Source organism: Sander vitreus, chromosome 23 (assembly GCF_031162955.1).
Source record: "Sander vitreus isolate 19-12246 chromosome 23, sanVit1, whole genome shotgun sequence".
In the NCBI taxonomy this organism is placed as follows: domain Eukaryota; kingdom Metazoa; phylum Chordata; class Actinopteri; order Perciformes; family Percidae; genus Sander; species Sander vitreus.
Window position 1 is genome coordinate 15,628,407 of NC_135877.1, and position 20,632 is coordinate 15,649,038.

At 41.2% G+C, this 20,632-nt stretch overlaps 2 protein-coding genes across 3 annotated transcripts; one reads left to right on the forward strand and one right to left on the reverse strand.

Moving 5' to 3' along the window:
• Positions 1 to 2,049: 2,049 nt before the first annotated feature.
• LOC144512424 (uncharacterized) lies at positions 2,050 to 7,916 on the forward strand. Of its 2 annotated transcripts, none has more exons than XM_078243178.1 (11): positions 2,050 to 2,223; positions 2,303 to 2,348; positions 2,645 to 2,774; positions 3,142 to 3,286; positions 3,376 to 3,496; positions 3,579 to 3,657; positions 3,967 to 4,078; positions 4,706 to 4,811; positions 4,920 to 5,000; positions 5,990 to 6,163; positions 6,297 to 7,916. In XM_078243178.1, the coding sequence occupies exons 1-11, from the start codon at positions 2,221 to 2,223 to the stop codon at positions 6,356 to 6,358; spliced, it is 1,059 nt and encodes a 352-aa protein (XP_078099304.1). In that variant the 5' UTR covers positions 2,050 to 2,220; the 3' UTR covers positions 6,359 to 7,916. The 2 variants fall into 2 exon arrangements, with proteins under 2 accessions (XP_078099304.1, XP_078099303.1); XM_078243177.1 differs by having other exon boundaries at positions 2,051 to 2,223; positions 4,920 to 5,010; positions 5,994 to 6,163.
• A 189-nt stretch (positions 7,917 to 8,105) lies between these two features.
• scyl2 (SCY1 like pseudokinase 2) lies at positions 8,106 to 19,797 on the reverse strand. Its single transcript, XM_078243176.1, has 18 exons — positions 19,657 to 19,797; positions 17,635 to 17,831; positions 17,315 to 17,472; positions 16,432 to 16,576; positions 15,666 to 15,815; positions 15,335 to 15,556; positions 14,737 to 14,853; positions 14,478 to 14,603; positions 13,594 to 13,770; positions 12,979 to 13,101; positions 12,460 to 12,573; positions 12,168 to 12,300; positions 11,961 to 12,079; positions 11,686 to 11,786; positions 11,393 to 11,462; positions 11,165 to 11,242; positions 10,940 to 11,062; positions 8,106 to 10,856 (listed from the first exon to the last, which is right to left on the reverse strand). The coding sequence occupies exons 2-18, from the start codon at positions 17,809 to 17,811 to the stop codon at positions 10,206 to 10,208; spliced, it is 2,784 nt and encodes a 927-aa protein (XP_078099302.1). The 5' UTR covers positions 17,812 to 17,831; positions 19,657 to 19,797; the 3' UTR covers positions 8,106 to 10,205.
• Between the last annotated feature and the right edge of the window lie 835 nt (positions 19,798 to 20,632).

Here is a 20,632-nt window from a genome sequence, read left to right on the forward strand (position 1 = left end):
ATCTGTGTAAATAAAGTTCTCATTTAACTGAGACAATGATAATGTACAGACAGAACATAAAGCAGATTAGAATGCTACTGTTACTCAAAGATATTACAAAAATGATAAAGAAATTTAAGAAATTTGCCTTAGGCTACATGCATCATTATATAACTTGAGTAGTGATAAAGTGAGATTAATGTTATATCTCCACCAAAACAAAGGCCAAAAGATAACAAGCAACTTCAGAAAAGAGACAGAAATAATATTAATGTAGGTCACACTGACTTAACAGGACAATACTACTGTGCAAGACTTAAACTGTGCAATACTCATGCATTAATAATGCATTTCTACATTTTAAATATTCCAATTTATACTATCCTTGTGTTTTAACCATACTCAATCATGGATCCCAAACCCAGCATTATAATTGTTTACACTGTTGTAATATTCAACATGGTGTTCTCGTATGCCTGTTTTTACATGGGCCTAATCATTTTTTCAATATATATATATATATATACTTTTTTTAGAATATGTTTTTTTTCTATAGAACGGGTGCAACTGTAACGTAACACAATTTCCCCCGTGGGATCGATAAAGTAGCCATATCTGTTTCTGATTCAGATTTTTCTGTTTTTGTTGCGTGAGTTCCATGGGCGATTTTAGACCCTTTTTAGGGGGCTCAAATTGGTAATATATGGTGCAGGTTAAAACCCAAATTGAAACGCAAGCAACAAAAATTGCTGAATGTTAGCACATTGTGTGAAATTGGTCGTTAAATTACTGTGACTTAAGCCGCTTTCCGACCAAGTAGTTACAGGAACGTAGTTATAGGAAAACTTCTTCTAAACAGTTCTACTAACTACTCTCCCCCAAAACCATTTTTTCCAATTGCATTCGCACTGGCCAAGAGGCCATAGGGACTGGTAGGAGGGGTAAGGGAATGATGCAAGCACGGCAATGGTCTTTATAGCATTAAAATCAGAAAACAAATACACCAAAAAAGTATGAACTAAATACTAAATCTAATGTATATAGCATATTTGTCATAATTTAAACAAGTCTCCCGAAGAGAAATGAGTATCTCTCTCTCTCCCCCGCCTCTGCCTGCTGCGCTGTGGACGTGCGCATATGTGTGTGTGTGTGTGTGTGTGTGTGTGTGTGTGTGTGTGTGTGTGTGTGTGTGTGTGTATGACACGGCCGGCCAGCCGCAGGACACGCTTGTGGAGTTTAACTCTGAAAAGACAGTTAACCACAGGTTCCCGTTAATCTTATGATGGACATGTGTTGTGATATTTAAACAAACAAACCGTCAACGGCGAAATAAAAGCGTCTGATTTACGGGACCGGTCTGAGAGACCTCCAGCTTACCTCGGGGTCTCTGAGCATAACTGTCCGAGCGACGAGCTAGCGGCCGGGGCAGGCGCCTGCTGGCTGTCGCCTCACTTCATGGAGCTTCTCAACTCCGAAAACTTTGAAGCAAATTGTCAATTCGGCATCAATTTTCGCAAGACTGCCTATATTCGAAATCTAAACAGTTCATTTCTCGCCTAAAACGTTGTCAGAAGTGAAATTAGTGATGAATAAGATGGCGAAAATTGTTAAAATTGTGCCGTTGTTGGTCTGTCTGTACCGGAAACCCGACCCTCGTTGACCTAGGTTCCTATGCTGAAAAGGGAACAGAGAAAAGACCCTACCCTGAAGTAGGAGCTGAAAGAGTTACAGGAACTGCGGCCAGAGGGACTTAAAAATCCCCAAATTGGTCCAGTCGGAACACGAGAAAAAAAGGGTTCTAGGAACTGCAAAAATCTCTCCGGTCGGAAAGCGGCTTTATAGTCAGTGTCAGGTTTAGTTCCATTATAATGTCAAAAAACGTTAGCTGACGTTGTTGTTCAGTAGCTAGCTCAGAGGTTATCGGCTAATGAAATTACTGATTTAGCAGAGGGGGGGTTTAACACTTTTGCAAGGCAGGTATGCATTCATGTCACCTTGTCATTAGGGGCTGAGCCCCCCTAAAGGTCTGATCCTAGAATCGCCCCTGGTGAGTTCTATTTGCGTGAACATGCCTCGCCTGAACCGAAAGTTAAAGTCGAGTTTATTGTAAAATGAAACCTTTAGATCGGTTTCTGAGTAAGAGAGATTAAATTGCATCTAATGGAACTATAACGTTTATATTTATATATACGTTTGTTTAATCTGCCTTTTAGTTGTTGATACCGTGTATTTCCTCCCAGCATGGTGAGTCTACTTCACGGGATCACTTTGGACTGACATTATCTTTGTGATGTGTTTACAGTATTTGTATTTGTCGCTTAAGTTCCAGGAACATGAAGACGAAGTTAGCTATTGGCAGGAGACTCCAGGTCTGTATAACTCGACATTTCAAATTCCTATATTCTAGAATCCCTTTTTTGTACGTAGGCTAAATGTCTGCATTTTAGGTGACTTATTTCGCCCAGTTTTTATTATACATCCATAAAAATACATTGACCACAGTGCACCTGGGCTTACTTAATTAGCTGCACACCTGTCCCAGACGGTGAAGAAATAGTCAGTGTTAAACATTAACCTAGCAGGCTTAAACTGGCTTCTGTAGCTGGCCATAGATAATAAGAGAATACATGAATGCATAATAAGATCCCATTCTTTTATTTTACAGTCAATGGGAAACATTTTGAGTGGCAGCTGTCAAATGGACATCAGTGGATGCCAATTGAAAACGACCATGTCATCGAGACCCACTACTGCCAACCTGGAGCTAAAGGAATCACCATCAACATTGGCGCTAGGTCAGTGTTGTTATTTTTTTCTTTGGTCTCATCTTCAGTCTGAAAGGGGCCATTACATCTTTATTGAATGTTTGTAATTTGTCTGACAATACCAAAAAAATGTGTCTTAATGTTCAAGTATTTTATTTAGGAAGAATTTACATATAATCTGGAGGTATTTAAATGGGAAGTGCCATATTAGATTATTACGGGAATAAATGTCTCCATTCAAACTGAGGATGGTGACAGAAATGATAATATAAAGAAGAGGAACAATATATTGATACAATACTTGGATGGATAGGTTTTGTTTTGGTGCAATCACAACAAAATGTCACATTCATAGAAGTGAATAATATACCAAACTTAATCATACGTGTCTCCGCAGGCAGCTGTTCATAGACTTTGATCAGTTACAGACTCTGACTGCAGCTCTGAAGGTGCAGAGACTAAGCTTCCTACCTCAGGGCCAGGCTGAAGATGTAGGCTGGTACTTCAGAGATGACCAGCTGTGGCGTGAATATGGGTCCCAGGTGAGGAACATCTTTAGCATCAACCCTTAAATTAATTTAATTCTCTGGGTTCTCTTTTTCACACTCTAAATTTCCTTTCTCATCCTCAGAGCTCCAGCATGCTGTCTTCCTCAATCAGCAGTGGAGATGTCGAGCGTCGGTTCACTCTAAACCCTCGGGGAGCCTTCATCTTCACGGTGGGCTCGACACGCTACTCGCTCGACTTCTCCAGTATGTGATATTTCTATCGTATTCATTTCAATAAATGTATCTTTATGCAGCAAAATCTAACTGATGGTATTTTACTCGGCAGCCATGACCCAAACAAACTGCATCACAGGCCTGGGCAGGAAAGTACGAAGGCGTCCTAAATTCACTTTCAACGCAGGGAGGTGAGACTTTTCATCTGTAGGAGTCTAAAAATGTTTCTCCTGCATTCAAACAGGCCCATAGCCTAGAAATCTAGACGCACCCTAGTTGGCAGCAAATGTAATTTGCAGCCAACATCTTGATGTGGGTCTGGCTTGTCTGGCTAACAGGCCCATGTTTGTATGTTATGCACTCAAATACATCCATCTCAATCTATTGCTCTGTCAACCGACCAACAGCTTTACCTGGGAGGATTCTTTTTATCACTAAATAGGACTTGAGAGAGAATTTTAGCATCAAACCCCTGTATAAAAGTTTGTTTTTCTCTGCAGCCTTTACGCCACTTCAGCTTTCCCCACTGCTTCCTCCTCCCAGCTCACTGATGGAGGCTACAAGTGGGAGTTCATGGGAGACGGGGAGAAATGGACAGAATACAAAGCACATGTAAGTAGGGCATCCCACAATTTCAGGTAGATGTAGCAGAAGCTTATAATTGAAATCTATGAAGAATGTTTTTATTTTTCTTTAAGTCAGGAACTTTAACTTTTGTTGTCTTATGGTATGCATTTGTATGGTTTTTAAAGATATTTAACTTCATCTTCATATTTTTTTCTTGGTGAGAAATGTCAGACAGTCAGCAGTGGCATCTGGTGGTCAAATTGCAAATACTCTTATTAGAGCTGGGCGATATGGAAAAAAAATCAAATATCACAATATTTTGGACCAAATACATAGATGTCGATGTTGCGGCAATATTGTTGGGTTGACACTTAGTGCTTATGAGAGTTTTGATAAATAATCAACAATAATGTGGATACAATGCCTAAGTGGGTAAAAGGCAAATAATAGAACAGCTAGTAAGTCTGGGAAGTTGAGAAAATTACATCACTTTAACGTAATGCAGCCTTTAAAACCAGGAAGATAACGCTTGTCATATCACGATATACAAAATTTAAGGCGATATCTAGCCTCATATGTCGATGTCGATATAATATTGATATTTTGCCCAGCCCTACTTTAAATGTGAATTCCTCTATATAAGGTGGACTTATATTTTGCATTTCTGTGTAGATATGTTCATTTGACAGCACTACCATTGAGACACAATACCAGCTGAATCCACAGGGCCAGCTACACTTCAAGATCAAGAGATACTCGTACACCCTGGATTTTTCAGGTGACGGCTACAAAGCCACTCCTAAACGAAACAATCAATCATTTTGCTTTTGATGAGGGTGGCAGTTTAAATTGCCATTAACACTCAGTGTACACTGGTTTATCATAGGAATGTGTCAAGTCAATGACAATATCGGGACTACAAGAGCAGTGAGGAGGACTGCTGACGATGGGAGACAACAGAGCAGCAGCAGCAGCAGGTCAGGTGACACATTTCACCAATAAACATCTTAACTGAATTGAACTGAATACACACATGTAAGAAAAAAAAAGGAAGAAAGAAGAAAACTCCCGTAAACTAAGTCAAATCACATCAGGTCACATGTGGTCGCTACTTCACACGTCCCTTACAGCCCATATGCAGACACCAGACCGTGATGTAATTGTTGATGTAAATCTGATGTAATTGGGCACTTGTATCAGTTGGTAGAGCGGGCGCCCATATATAGAGGTTTACTCCTCGACGCAGCGGGCCTGGGTTCCACTCCGATCTGCGGCCCTTTGCTGCATGTCATTCCTCCCTCTCTCTCTCCTTTCATGTCTTCAGCTTTCCTGTCAAAATAAAGGCCGAAAATACCCCAAAAAAATAATCTTAAAAAAAAATAATCTGATGTAATTAAACGGATTTGTCCCACACAGTAGCCTATAGGACTATAGACCATTGCAGGTAGAAAATTAACATATAGGCGACTGGAAGGGTTGTAGCCATAGTTGATTGTAACCACAGTGCAGGCTGTATTTTCACGTTTTTATCCCTGTACTAACGTTCTCTCTTTGTAACACTAGGGAGCTGCAGATTCTGATAATTCAGTGTTTGTTCATCGCACATTCTCTTTTTTATACATTTAAGAAATAGGCTATTGATTATAGTCTATATGTGATACGAATTTGCCCATTGAGCAGTATATCAGCATAATTCCCAGCTCAAAGTAAAATGCAACGAGCTGATTCATTGCGCTGGGCTGCTGAGTGGACATAGACACATGGCTCAGAAGGAATGGAAGAAGACAAGTTTTGCGAGGTAATGCAAAACATATTGCGAGGGAACACAAAATATTGCGAGAGAACGCAAAAGTAGAAAGTAGTCCCCTGAAAAAATCTCACGGTGACCCTTCCGGGGCTCCGTAAACAGTTTATGTATGCCATTGTAAATGTTTTCAACTTAAATTATTCTGTTTTGCAGTCCGGGCACACTGCCACGATGGCAGTTTCAAGATATTGGTGGAATTTGGAAAGATTTTTCCAAAGTAAGAAGCATATCCAGTCAGGACGTCGAGCTAAAGTACCAACAGAACCCGTCAGGAACCATAATGTTTACGACCAAGAAATTTAGCTACGAGCTAAACTTCCCAGGTGAGCTGGAAACACAGCAGTTTTGTAGTTTTGTTTTGTTATTTCCCACTTACAGTATAAGATGGTAATGATACAATAATGAATAATTCTGTATATCAGAAGTCCAGATTTACTTTTAATCTGTCATTTGCAGCCATGACTCAGAGGAACCTGTCCACGAACACCACCAGATCAGTGCGACGACTTAACCAATGACTGTAGGACGACAACACATTTAGAGGTTGGAGGTTAACTTAATGTTGACCCTCACAGTTAGGGAGCCTCAGGTTGTCTCTCATATATTGGAATGATTCAGTACTGTTCATCACAAGCTGCCTCTGTCTTTGCTGATTGGATGACCTTGCACAACAAAACATGGCATGAGACATTTAACAGAAGGTGTGAGGGATTATCTATATTTATTAATTCTTTTAGGTTTACCTTTTTACTCTTGTTCTGAAGTGTGTTTTCCTGTACCATTGCTTTCCGTGATTTGGCTTGGGTTAGGTTATAGTTAGGCATCATAAAAATAACTGGTCGGTGGTAAAGTTGGGTTGAGGTTAAACTGCGCCAATTTTACACTGCTTAGTCTGTTGTATAAAGCCTTTTGTGGTCCAGAGTGTGTGTGTGTGTGTGTGTGTGTGTGTGTGTGTGTGTGTGTGTGTTTTGATTCTGACAATCTCTTGGCCAGCCACGAGTCTTTTACCGTAATTTCATTGCTCTCATTTTTCGGCCCAATTAGTATACGGCGGCCGAGAAGCAAAACTACCTAGCATCACATAACCGTAGCAGTAACGCTAGTTCAAGTTCATTTCAAGTTTTAGATGTAAAGTTAATGAAAGAAAGGTGGATGTACTTTTTGTTCAAACGATGAGCAACTTTTGGTAAGTTTTAATTGATTTTTCTGCGTTTTAGTAAAATTATTTTAATAGCTATTACTACTTGCTTTAGCTAGATAGTTGCTGCTGGTGTTAGTGGCCGCTGTGCCCTTGTGTGTGCGTGGTGGCATGTGTGTTGTTGAGCCCCAGCAGCTTGGCTGGGAATTTGTGGGGAAGCCTGTTGATCGCTGATTGTGTTATTTGTTTTTGATTGCTTTGTGGTCGTCGTATGAGTAGATGTGACGGTTGTTGTGGGTTTGTTTTTGTTTCTTTGGTAATTACATTCATTTTAACAATATGTGATGCAGCATCCTGCCATACTGCGTAAAAGTGATGGCTTCAGTCACCGTGTATTCATATCAAGGCTACATTAATTGCTACTACCGTAACGCACCCAAATCTCTGACCAAACTGTCAGCTGTCGGCTTGCATTGTGGGTAATGTAGTCACCAGGTTTTTGACAAAAAAAGAGGTATGTGTGGAATAAAAGACAGTATCTCTGGTTTTGCTTCAACTTTGATACCCTCTTGATTTAAACTGTCCAACAGTGTTAAAGGACTCTTAAGTCAAGGGAGGCACAAAAATCAATCATCAATTGATGGGGAAACAGACTTCGACACCTCTTTTAACCTAAAACCAAATGGATGTTTACCAATGTCTTATATAACCCTGCCTCTTTTTGTGCATCTTAACATGTTCATGATTTATGAATGCTGCCCTGTAATCACAGCACTTTTTAATATATTTACCTTGGCAAGATACCTCTTAACCTTAAAACCAAAATGAACTTTGATGTTTCATATAACACTGCCTACTAATTGTACATGGAAATCTTAAAATGTTCTTTAATACTGCCATGTCTCTTTTTTTTTGTTGTATTAAAGTTACATACAATCCACTGTCTGATGTGGTGTTTTAAAGCCATCACAAAAAAACCGACCACCCTTTGAGACTATTAGATTGTATACTTTCCTTTATATGTACAGATTTTTCAGTGAACACCTCAGAGACCAGCACCTCAACACATAAAACAAGGGCCACACACACTACACACATATTGAAAGCAGTGGTATACAAACAAACAATCTTGTAGAAGAATAAGCTTTAATTTTCTGCTTTGAGGTTCTGCCAGCAGATGAGACAGACGCCGGACAGATCACATCCACTTTGTGATTAAATTAAAATTGCCGATCTACACATGATAAAGCTCCAATCACAGAAACATTTGTAGTCTTATGGGGCAAATATGGGGAGGTGCGCAGAACCAGAGGATTCAAATTCCCAAGCAAGTAACAACTGCCATGCAGCTGGAGAGAGCTCACCCTGTAAAGTTGGCATTATTACACAAAAACTAATGTCATCTGATAACAGACATTACACTTCAGCATGGTGCATCTAAAAACCCTAACATGGTGTAATTCTCTTCAAAACTGTAATATTTAGAATGAGGACACGTGCAGCTGTTTAGAAAATCTGACACACCTACGTAATTATTGTAGGTCGGTGGCGATGAAGGTAAGGACACATCAACGGCTGCTTGAGCCAATCGATAATCACCCTTAACAACCAATAAGGATTATTGCACACAACTCATCTAAGGCCTCTTAACCATGATAAGGACATAAAAATGCCAAGGCCCTTACAGAGCAATCCATCTTTAAATAACTTTATATTTACACTTCATAACAATATGTCACCAGCACAGCTCCTCGGACGGCTGAAAAGTGGTGAAATCAAAATATATAGTGATAATCTCTATCATTGTACAAATTGGTCAACAGAAATGGTGCACTGCAGAATTGAGATTGAGACTCTTAAAAACTTCATCGGAGCAAATCCAGCTGGATGTGTAAGAAAGGAAAAAAAGTCATTGGAATCATTAGTAGAAAAGATGCTAAAAATCTAACTTTAGATCTGTTGTGGTCAAGTTCAGTAACATGCGACAAAGCAAGTAATATGAGAAGCAAATGCCAGACAGCTGATTTGAAAAAAGGAAAATATTAATACTTGAGTAACCGATTAGTGCTGATCCTACATGTGTACGTACATGTAAGGCGCAATAGCCTAAGCAGTGCATATGGTCCTTGATCATCGCCTTTAGCATGAGCATCTTGTTAAAAAGGACACTGCTGTAATAGCTTCTCCACACATCCTATTCCACTATAAGACACAAATAAATCATTCATACTGCATTTGCAGAAATTTATACGATTGTTTTTGTTACCAAAGGAGGTGACATGGTCGTCGACAAACTTTGACCAGACAAAGCTAACCCCTTTTCAACATGCTCGCTTAGATGTCAAATTAGGAAACGGAAAAAAGCAAGCTTTGCAGCCTTGGAACCTGATGATAAAAGAATGAGTCCAAAGGGTAAAAAAAACAAAATCAGGTTTCATCAGGTTTCTGGTGCTGCAGTGAAACAGTTACAGTTGTCTGGAGACAGACTGCAGTGGGGCTACTTGGTCTTCCTCATCTGAACCGCGACTGTTGGGCTGCACGGAGGAGCCTCCTGGATGCAGATCAGTGACTGCAGGCTTGTCAGTGCTACACATCAAGCTACCTCCCACTGGCCTTAGACGTTTTGGTGTATGCGGTTTTTGTTTTTAAGCAAACTCTCTGATCACTGTAGACGTGCAGAAAATTCTAAAATAGTCTGGAGAGGCAATAAAGATACAGCAGCCTAAAACTAAGCAGATGTGAAGCTACCTTTTCCTTCATTTACTGCCAATTTTAAAAAGAGGTAATTCTGATGCAACTTGTTCAGGAAGTGAAATCCACTCAAATCACTCATGAAATGAACTCAAAACCTTCCCAAATAAACAGAGTTGGGATTCAAATCAACCCACAACATTTAGACTCCCAAGAATGTCAAGTACAAAATAGTAGGAAACCCCCAGCATTGAAAGAACACAGCATAGAAGAAGTAGTTCCCACCCAACCTTCTGGTCAAGTAGAAATGAATATTCAGATGCAGGTTAATTTCTGGCTGAATGTGAGCAAGAGTCAGAATTCATACCAGGTCAGATTAAAAACACAGATGGCAACATCCTTAAAAGGATTTGAAATCTTCACATTCAAATCACTGTTTTGTTCTGTGAGAATTCAAGGCTCTTCTGTCCAAAGATATTAAAGGAATATACTAAACCTGGCATCTATTTTATTTTATTTTATTTTTAAATTTACGTTTAGCCGAATAAGTCTTTCAGATCAGTGTTGACAGATGAACTATGTTTAATTCCACTTTGGTTCAGGCTAGGGGCAGCAGCAGGTTGAGAAAAGTTCTGCGGGCTGAAAAAAGGGTTTGCTTGCATCCCAAACCCGCTGGGCACTCCTCCCATACCTACTGGTGCACCCTGCATCGGAGTCTGAGCGTTCTGGGCTGAACCAAACTGATTGAGCCAAGGGGTGTTGGTGCCAGGTGTAGGCTTTGGACCCATTTGGTTGAGGGTGACTTTGGGCTGGCTGGGTGTGAAAAGACTGTCCAAGGCTGATAAGTTGGGGGCTTTATTTGTCTGCCCAACAGGTCCTTGATTCTGCGTGAGGGCTCCAAAGTTTGGGGTGCTGGTGGTGGTGGCCATGCCGCCGTAGAGAGCGGGGCCGGAGGGCCGCATGCCCATCCCCAAGCCCATGCCCATGCCCATGCCTCCTGTCTGAAAGCCCATGGGTGGGTTAAAGCCGTTGGAGACCGGGGCACCCATGGAGCCCACCATGGGGCCGGAGGAGGGGAAGGCAGGGATGGTGGTGCCCTGCGCTGGGGATGGTCGTGCTGTGTTGGCCAAGGACAGGCTGTTTAGAGATGTCATGCTGGTGAGCAGGCTGCTTGTCAGATCCTTAGTCTGCAACGTAAAATTGGAGTAAAATGTATCATCCCAAGCAGTAAGTGTTGTAATCAAGCACACAAGACGTTTTCAGGCATTACCTTTGTGTTGTTGGTGTTGGCTGGTTGGATACTCTGTGGTGCTAATGGCTGCTGGTTCCTCAGTTTGGCTGCCTGCTCCTGCTCCTTAGCCAATCGCTGTTTCTCCTCCAGAGTCAGAGACATCTAGGGCGGTGCAAAGGAAGAGAGACCATGAACAAATTGCTGATGCTTAACAGACAAAAAGGTGAAGATTTGTGTAAATGGGGTATGACATTGATTCCATACTCTATTAGGCTGTGGAGCTGTTGCTGCAGATCCATTCTCTTTCCCGTTAACCCCTGTGCTGCCAAAGATATCATCAATCTGAAAGCAAATTAACTAAATGAAATCCCTGCAGCACAGAAACGTAAAACATAACATTTCAAGGCTTTTTTTTTTTAGGCAAAATATTTCTGGCACAATAAGTACACCCATGTACTCTGTTACTTGGTTGCCATAGAATCAACCTCTCACCTGGTTGCCACTGCTAGGTGGGCTCTTGGTCTGCTCGGATTGGTTCCCTGGGTTTGAGATGTTTATACTCCTGTTAGAAGACACGCAATTGACAAAATCAGAAAGCAGAAAGGCCTGGTTAGTTGTACCATTATCATATTTATGTAGCCAGTATCACATGCTAATTGCTTTCTAAGACGGATCCAATTACCCTAGATGTTTTTCGCAAATTTGTATAAAACCAATTTCATATTTAATCAGAGAGAATAAAAATGAGGCTATAGTACAGGGTGATTTAAAAGTGTGACAGACACCTCTGCTGCTCCTGCATGATGTGCAGCTGCTCCAACTTGGTCTTGTGTTCATTCTCCATGCGACTCAGCATGTCCCGTATAACCACCATGAACGAGTTAAACTGAAACATGGAATATAACAGATAAGATTATATAAAAGCATTAAATAGAATTAAGCAGATGAGAAAAAAAAATGTGCTAACCACAAAATAAAGATTACAAAAATAAGATGTTTTTCATAGATTTGCAGGTGAGCGAAATGTAAAGGTATGCATGTGTGTATGGCTGTGTAGTACCTGGTTAAGGTTGAGGTTGTTGTCTATACTAAGAGACACAAGGTGGGGCAAACTCTTGGTGGCAAGGTGCTCTTTGGGGATGCCCAATTTTTTGTGGCTGAAGGTGCACTTATAGATTCCTAAAGCGAGAAGTGGGAAAGTCAAATAACCAATCGTTAAGTGTTTTAATCACATGAGCAGGAAGTGGAGCGTGTCGAGATTCTGTACCTAGAACGCCCATGAGTACTGCTGGTTCTCTGGAGGGGATCTGTTGTAGGAAGGGCAGGATCTCATCAATGACATACCACTTGTCGAGATACTCCAAAATTTTCCCTAGACACACCAAAGAGTTCACTCGTACCTACACGGTAACAGAGGAAGAGACCAAGTCTTAGACAAGGACAAGGGCAAAAGTTGTGACACCTACCAGGCATAACTACGGACACATGTAATTTATGCATGGGCAGATAGTCTGAAAGGCACAAGCTGAGAGCATGAAATGAAGACGATGGAGACTCACAGCAAGGGAAGAGGTCTGTAGGCAGGCTGATTTGATTCGAGGGATGAGGGAGTTCTTCATGGACGGGTAGTCAATCAGGTTGGCAAACGTCGGGATGATGTTCAGGCACAGCTCCTGTTCGGGCCACAGATTAGATGTTACGAACTCTGACATTTTGATGATGCCGGGGCATATTCATTCTTACGGTGCTCTCAAAGCAGCAATGAAAATAGAACAGAGTTCAAGGTTTCCAAGTGGAATGCTAACAATATACACCAATGTAAAGTAAAATCACTATTCTCGCAATGCGTGTTGCTTTTGATACTACCTGTTAGAAGTACAAAGCAACCAGAAATCTCAAACAGGCCAAAAATATAGCTGCTTCTCTCATGAATTATTGGATGATGATAATGACGGCCGCTAATTTTGCCACCATCGGCAGTTGATCTGGTGCTCACTTTTCTGGTTAACAACTGACTGTGTTAAGTTAATCTCAACAACACCTTAAATAGTAAGCAGCCCCATTTCCCCCTACTGTACCTGGATCTGAACAGAAGGAGCTTCCAGAGCTCTGTAGACCATAGGCAGCACGCTGTTCTTAATGTCCTCCGAGGGTGTCTTGGTCAACAGTAGGTCCATCTTCTGCAGGAATATCAGCAGGATCTACACAGCACAGGGACCCAGTTAGGAAAACAAGAGTCAAAAGGTTCTGTGCTATTTTCTACATACATAGTAAAGTAGTAAGTGGAAGTTAACAGAGACAGTGCTTTCAGTGGCTTTAGTTTAGCGTTTAGTACGACAGACGACACAATGCACAAAGTAGCTCATGTGACTACTGGAGCATATTCACAGCAGATACCACTCACCATATTACTAGCCTGTAGATGCATGAAAAGGAAAATACAGAGAAAGACAAGTCTTGGTAAAGTGACAGACCAAACCCAAACAGAGCATGCTCTTTAGTCGGTTATATTTAAACTGATTAATGTCGCTTTCAAATGTCAAACACACAAAATGCCAAAAGGGACAAAATCTCATGCAAAGATTGCATTGCTAGCTTGCCAACACAGGCTTAGACTACAATAGTAATGTTGATGGCTGCTAGACATGTGCATAAGCATATTGTATGCAAGTTCTGTTTCTGTGTGTGTCTACCTGAACGGGCTCTTGCTGCTTGAAAACAGGCGTGAGGTCAGGCATGATGAGACGAATATACTCCTCCTTGGTGCACTCCTCTGCGATCAGCAGCACGTTGGGGAGCACGAAGGGAACCATGTCCGGGTTGACAAACTCAGAGGTCAGCGCCGGCAAGATTCGATAAACCACCACTCTCTGAGAGAAAGGACAGACAGAATGGATTCCAGAAGCCAGGAAGGAGTATTTACACTGTATGTTCATGATGAGTTTATTAGAGAGCACGTAGTCCCGCTTTGCCAGACCTTCCTCCACAGCGCTGCGGGGGAGGGTCTGGCTAGTCCACACAGCATTCCGGGATGGGAGAAAAACGTGAACTGGTTTATTGGCATTTCTTTAAACCAATCGCAATCGTCATGGGCGGCGCCAAGCACCGAGCAGAGCCCCGGGGCCGCTGCAAAAATAGCTCCGGGAAGGAACTTGTTTTGGTGGAACGTGTACGTTCAAAAGTTGCGCAACACAAAACTCAGATTGGACAGATTTACCCTGCAGAGATCTGAAGAGCAGTTAACCATAGTCCTCATAAATCGACCAAAGTTTAAAATTCCAACACGGAGAAAGTGGAATGTAACGGACATCTGGCTGAAAAGAGTGAAATCTGGGGGAAATTTCCGGCGGCAACGGAGCAATCCCGGAAGTGGAACGTCGTGGATATAGACCAGAGAGCACGTAACAAGCTAGAAAATAAAAAATGACTGAGAAAGAATGAGAGAAAAAAAAGAACACAAAACGGGAACTAAAATAACAGGAACCCATTGTTTAAAAAAAATATTTCTAAGAAACCAGACCTTGTCTCAAGAGAGCATGTTAGAGCGTTTCCACATACCAAATGTACAAAACATTACCTTGGGTAGTTTGGGCAGGACTTTAGGGAGGCCTTTGTAGAACTGGGACTTCTGTAGGTTATCCCTCTGGAAGAGGGAGTCAAAGTACTGCAGGGTCACAGCACCCACGTCATCAAAAAATGGGATCTGAATTTTACACAAACACAGAAAGAAATGTTTCCCTTTTAAAGAAAAAGTCATCAGATATTACCCACATAAGCACATACTATGAAATATATACGATCGTTTGTCTCTTCATGCATGTCGTGACAATACAAACCTTGGTCATCTGGTCTGCATCTGGTCTGACGTTGGGTGTGACGCTGAGCAGCATTTTGACATGCTCCCGAACCTCCTCTGGGATCTTGTTCAACACTGCTGGACTTATGCTGCTCAGCTATAATTGAAAAGACATAGAAATAATGGAGAAGAGAAGAATAAAACCAGTGTTTGATTGGTAATAGGAACACTGTTCTTAAAATACAAGTCATGCAGCAGACAATTAAAAAATGGGCTGTAGCTCAAGTCCACATTAGCCTGGGGCAGCTGGTCCTGGAGTGTGTCCAGTCACACTAATCAGGATTATTTCAAACGTGTTTCCGGTTTAACATTTTATCCAAATCTGGAAAAGACATGCGGCTGCACTTTGGGCTGGACAATGACACAAATCTTAGCAGACGACAGGGGTTGCCAGAGAGATAAACATGAGAAAAGTAAGCATGTTTGGAAATAAAATAATTGGCCCTGTATTGTAGCAGCAAGTACAATTCCTTCAATTCCATTTTTTTTTTTTTTTTTTTTTTTTTTAATGAAAGATGTATGATCTTTGTCTATCCAGTCATTGGTCATGCTCTCACGTGTGGCACACTTCCACCCACCTGGTCCAGTTGCTTGCTGAAGCTCTTAAATATGTCATGCTTGTTGACTTTGAAGACAGGCTTGCCCTCATTGAAGACGGCATGCATGACCACGCCCAGCGAGTACATGTCGGAGGCGGAGTCACAGCTGACGGACAGGATGTACTCAGGGGCCAGGTACTCAGGGTTGGGGAGGCAGAGTGGTGGGAGGTTGGGCTCCCACTCTTTACATGTGTACTTAAGCTGAAGAGGATGAGAGAACATTATATTTATTTTGTATTTTGCATCTTGAAGGCAGTAAGCTTGGGAGTAAGACGGACTGTACTGAAGGAGCAAAAGTCTTGCAAAAAACCTCGGCATCTGAGGGGTTAGTAGAGGAGATGCTGAAGTCAAATCCCATAATCTTCCAGGCTCCACTCTTGTTGAGGATGATGTTCTCTGGACACAAGTTGCCGTGGACCATTTTCACCCCACTGTGGAGAAAGGACAAACCCTCCGAGATCTAAAGGGATATAAAAATGAAAATATCCGTTTTGGTATAAAAAGGTGACGAATGTTTCTGTAATGAATACAGGTTTAGTACACGGTTGCTATGGCAAACATTGCAGACATTTTCTAGTTCTATCAACAATCAATGATTTCCCTTCAGTAACTTATATAAGGCAAGAAAACAGAAATTCATATCAATGTGGGTGAATGTGAGACACAAATGATGAGGCCTCATATCATTGGCACTACACCGTGTTGGAGCAGCATCCTAACACTAAAAGGTTAGGCATGAAATGGAGCTGGTTCAACTGGCTAGGAATAATTAGCATAAGAATGCATATTGGAATTGCAGATGTAGATGGTACTAAAACCTGCCAGACAACCAAGATTTAGAGTGCTCATTCAAAAATGTTTCAGTATACATCTGAAAGGTGGACAGTGCACAGTGTGTGTACAGAGGTTGGAAAAATAGAAATATAGCTAATACTTGGCAATTTATCGATAATAAAAATCAATTCTTAGCTGTAGCCCTACATCGAGCAAGCTAACCTGTCTGACCACGCACCTGTAGTAAGCCTAACCTGTCTGACCTCTCACCTGTAGTAAGCCTAACCTGTCTGACCTCTCACCTGTAGTAAGCCATACTTGGTCTCCACATCGTAGAGTTTGTACTCCTTAATGTCGTTGGGCATGGGGCTGGGCAGGTTCTCCCACTGGCCCAACACGTTGGACAGACTGGCAAACACGGGCTCTGTACAAAACGCCAAGCAGTCTCTGAGGGCCAAATACAGAAATAACATCAGTATCGTTTGAAACAACTGCTTTTTAAATGTTGAGTGATTCTTCAACAGACAGACAAATGGCAACGTGAGCAAGGGCAAAAACAGAGACCGAGAATTCTTCTGAATTTAGAAAGCTGCATTGGGTGAAAGTTTAAGGACAAAGTGGTAAAAAGAAAATAAGCACAAGACATCCTCAACCTTATCCTGCCCTCAGGGGCCATACAAAATTCATGGGCCAGTCTAAAGAGTCCTTTGATCATGACAAGCTCCTGCTCACATATGCACACACAGATCAAGACAAATATCCCTCCAATGTCCAGCCCCTATTTCGTGTGTGTGTGTGTGTGTGTGTGTGTGTGTGTGTGTGTGTGTGTGTGTGTTTAACTATATTAGTGGGGTCCAAGTATACTTGTGGGGTCCCAACAGCTTTGTGGGCCCAAAATGCAGGACCCCACAAGGTTAAAGGGCTGTTTGAGGGTTAAGACTTGGTTTTAGGATTAGGGATAGAATTAGGTTATGGTTAGGGTGAGGGTAAGGGTTAAGGTTAGGCATTTAGTGGTGATGGTTAAGGTTAGGGTAAGGGGCTAGGGAATGCATTATGTCAATGACGAGTCCCCACAAAGATAGTGAAACAAACGTGTGTGTGTGTGTGTGTGTGTGTGTGTGTGTGTGTGTGTGTGTGTGTGTGTGTGTGTGTGTGTGTGTGTGTGTGTGTGTGTGTGTTAATCACCGTGACTCTTCAAGAGGATGCTGCACAGTCAGGAGACGTGGGTGGCGCAGTCTGGTCAGTTGTTGCACCCCTTTTTTCAGCGAATCAACAATTTGGTCCTTCTCAAATTTCTGATACTTATCAACCATCTTTTTATCAAACACAAACACTGCCACTTCCTGGAGGGTCAAGGACAAACAACAAGGCACTGGAATTAGATGAATCAAGTCCTCAATTGACTTCAACAACAGTACAAGCAAAGTCAGTAGTTTATCCATTAAAATCTAAATTTTGATCAATTGGAGCTGGTCTGGTTAGGGGGAGGATATTTCCACACGCACCTGTTTGGTGGACTTCTTAGTGCCATTGTAGATTCTCCAGCACAAACCAGGACCCCCGCTGGCAATATGTCGTCCAACTTCAAACTCCCGTGTCACTGGGTTGCCCATGACAGCACTGGTGACATCTGCCGTCACCTTGGTGACGGTGCTTTTTAACTTGTTCAGCATAGACTCCATGTTCAAGTCTAACGTGGCAGCTATAGTGAGAGAGGTGGATGACAGACCACCCAGGACAGGTCAGCAGTCAAAGAAAAGTACGTTTTAACTAAGAGGTATAGACCAGAGAGTCACATGTCAAAACAACAACAGTCTTTGCAATCACTGAAAGTGGCAGCTGTAGCCTCACCTCTTCTAGCTAAGCAAAAGCCTTCACAATCCATTAGACATGCATTCTAATGCACCTGCTTGAAAGTGTTCACCTCAAAGTGCCCACCAGCATCCTGCCTGTGCTAGCTGAGGAGAATAAGCACCATGACAGCCCAAGCTGCCCCGAAAAATATAAAATGACTCAGAGCAAACTCAGCCACACCACATTAGGGCTCTCTTTCAAAATACTTCAGAGTGACTTGAAAACATGTGAGGCAACCGAAGTCAGACAAAAGAACATGGCTGACAGTTACAGTATATAGCCAAATTATTTCTACATGAACAGTTTCCTAAGGGTTTTATCGGTCTTAAGTGGGCTTCCAGTTCTTTGATGTTTATTTTCACAAGGCTGAATAAGCTTGTCTATACAGTAAATTGAGATGCACACAGTATAGTATGCATAATTTATTCCTCACAGATTTCCGCATAAAAAAAATAAAAATAAGTAGCCGTATTAAATAGATCAAAGCACACTGAATCTTTATAAAAATGTGAAGGCCCTTGCCAATACACACCTTGGCTAATTCTGTTAATGAGAATCCCTGCGTGTAGAGTGTAATGCCAACTGATGTAACACTATGAACAGCCAAATAAATATGAAATGATTTATCCAATTAGCATGGCTCAATCGGATGATGTCAGTTTTGTCAATGTTCATGTCAGTGTGTCAATCTTTCTCACTCCCAGTCATTTTGTAAAACAGCCAGATCAACTTGACTAACTCAAAACAATATAGCTTCCTTTGAAGTGTGCTGAGAAAGATTGCAGGATTTATGGCCTGACATACACAACTGTGAGTGAATCATAACATTGCGGCATAGTGTCAGATAGATAGACGGTCTGAGCCAAAAATGCATGACGGAACCAATATATGCCAGACGCAAATTTATGGCCATAAGGCCTAATTATTTAATACTATTTTATGAAATATTTTCACTAACATTAAGCTGTTTACATCGTTTATCTGCAACAGGTTCGAAGGATGCATTTGCCAGAGTAACTTTAACGATATTGTTGTAACGTTACGATAGCAATCTTATTTACTTTACACGAACTGACATCTGTCAACATTATAACGTTAAGCTAGGTAGTGGCCAGACGAACAGAAATAAACTGGAAGCAGCGTTTGGACACCTCACCAAAACCAGCTAGCTAGCCGTCAGGATACCACACAGTTTATTAACACCAGCTTAATAACATGGTTATGCTCTGACAAACTATTCGTGTAAAGCTCATTTTCGCGTTGGGTTGAAACATGAAATGGTATATTTGTTGCTTAGCATGATTGTCATGTTCGATTGAGAAATAGCTTTATGTTAGCTAAGTTAATTGCCTTGTTTAGCCTGTACGCACACATCAAAACCAGCACAGCACTGTGACACTATCGTTAGCGGGTTACAGCTAACGTTACCTTTACAAGCCTTCTGTTAACCCTCCATCTAGCTATGGAGCTCAAGACGGCTGACATCATCGTTGCAATCTGTTGGCTACCGTGAAAGACTTTTTATACACAAACAGATCACGGTAGCTAGCTACCTTCCCAAGCTAACTAGCCAACAATGCGCAAGTAGACAGTGACGTTACAGTCATTACATTCATAGACCGTTTGTTTTAATTCAAAACTGTCACTCCAACACCCTCCACCTAGCTACATACCTTGATGTAAAGAGGGCTCTTAGTTTTTTTCTTCTTGTTATAAGTAGACTCTCAGCTGGACCGCTGTCAGTAATGGCTGAGAAACACAGCCCCCATGTCTTCCAGTGGCATACGAAATGAGGTAGCTAGCTAGTGCGCTAGTGAACGAACCACGAACTACCCTACTTCCGGGTTGTCAGGTGCATCAACGTCATCGAGGTTGCTTTTTTTATGACTTTTGCAGCCACTCCTGTTAATTCATTGAATTTTATGATAAATATCATGATCCTGCTTGGTAAATTTCATATACACAAATTTGTCCAGTCATCCGTCCACCCCTCGGAGTTTTTTTGATGGTTTTATTTTAATTTTAATGCAATCTCTGGAACATGTTTAAAATAAAGTGTATCTACCACACTACATTGTAACCAAATAATTGGTGATGTATCTAGTATATCATTTTAAAATGTTGTCTGTTTTTTAATTTTATGTTTTACTTGTCTTCATCTCCTCTCTGGATTTATGTTCAGTAAGTGTTGCACACCTTATAAATTAACTCAGGGCAAATGGGACATCATAACAGATCACAGATTGTTGTACAAATAACTGATAGTGCACTAATTTGTGTTATCATAATGCTATCTGTCCCTGTTACAAATAACAGCTATATTGCAAAAGCACTAATTATACTTTTCACACAGTGTAGGACCAAAGAAATTGGCCCTGCGTGGTGTACCTGATTTTAATAGCTATTAACCAGTATTAAGACCCTATAATACAAAGATTGGGCCATAAATATTGACAGCGGTATAAGGGTCTGTTGACAGTACACAAACACCTACATTTTTTCAATACACAATTCAAAATGTGTGACCTATCTTAATACAACTAGACACTAACCCCAACAATTGTGTTTTTATATATATATATATATAATGTGTATATATATATATATATATGTGTGTATGTATGTATGTGTGTATATATATATATATGT

What these genes read in the sequence shown, in the direction of transcription:
- LOC144512424 (XM_078243177.1), top strand. An exon ending in ACCATCAACATTGGCGCTAG is followed by an intron (nt 2,775 to 3,141) that starts GTCAGTGTTGTT and finishes GTGTCTCCGCAG; the next exon opens with GCAGCTGTTCATAGACTTTG. An exon ending in CTACTCGCTCGACTTCTCCA is followed by an intron (nt 3,497 to 3,578) that starts GTATGTGATATT and finishes TTTACTCGGCAG; the next exon opens with CCATGACCCAAACAAACTGC.
- scyl2 (XM_078243176.1), bottom strand. Translation starts at nt 17,811, where the DNA reads ATGGAGTCTATGCTGAACAAGTTAAAAAGCACCGTCACCAAGGTGACG. An exon ending in ACAACCTCAACCTTAACCAG is followed by an intron (nt 11,787 to 11,960) that starts GTACTACACAGC and finishes TCCATGTTTCAG; the next exon opens with TTTAACTCGTTCATGGTGGT. An exon ending in ATCATGCAGGAGCAGCAGAG is followed by an intron (nt 11,463 to 11,685) that starts GTGTCTGTCACA and finishes GTCTTCTAACAG; the next exon opens with GAGTATAAACATCTCAAACC.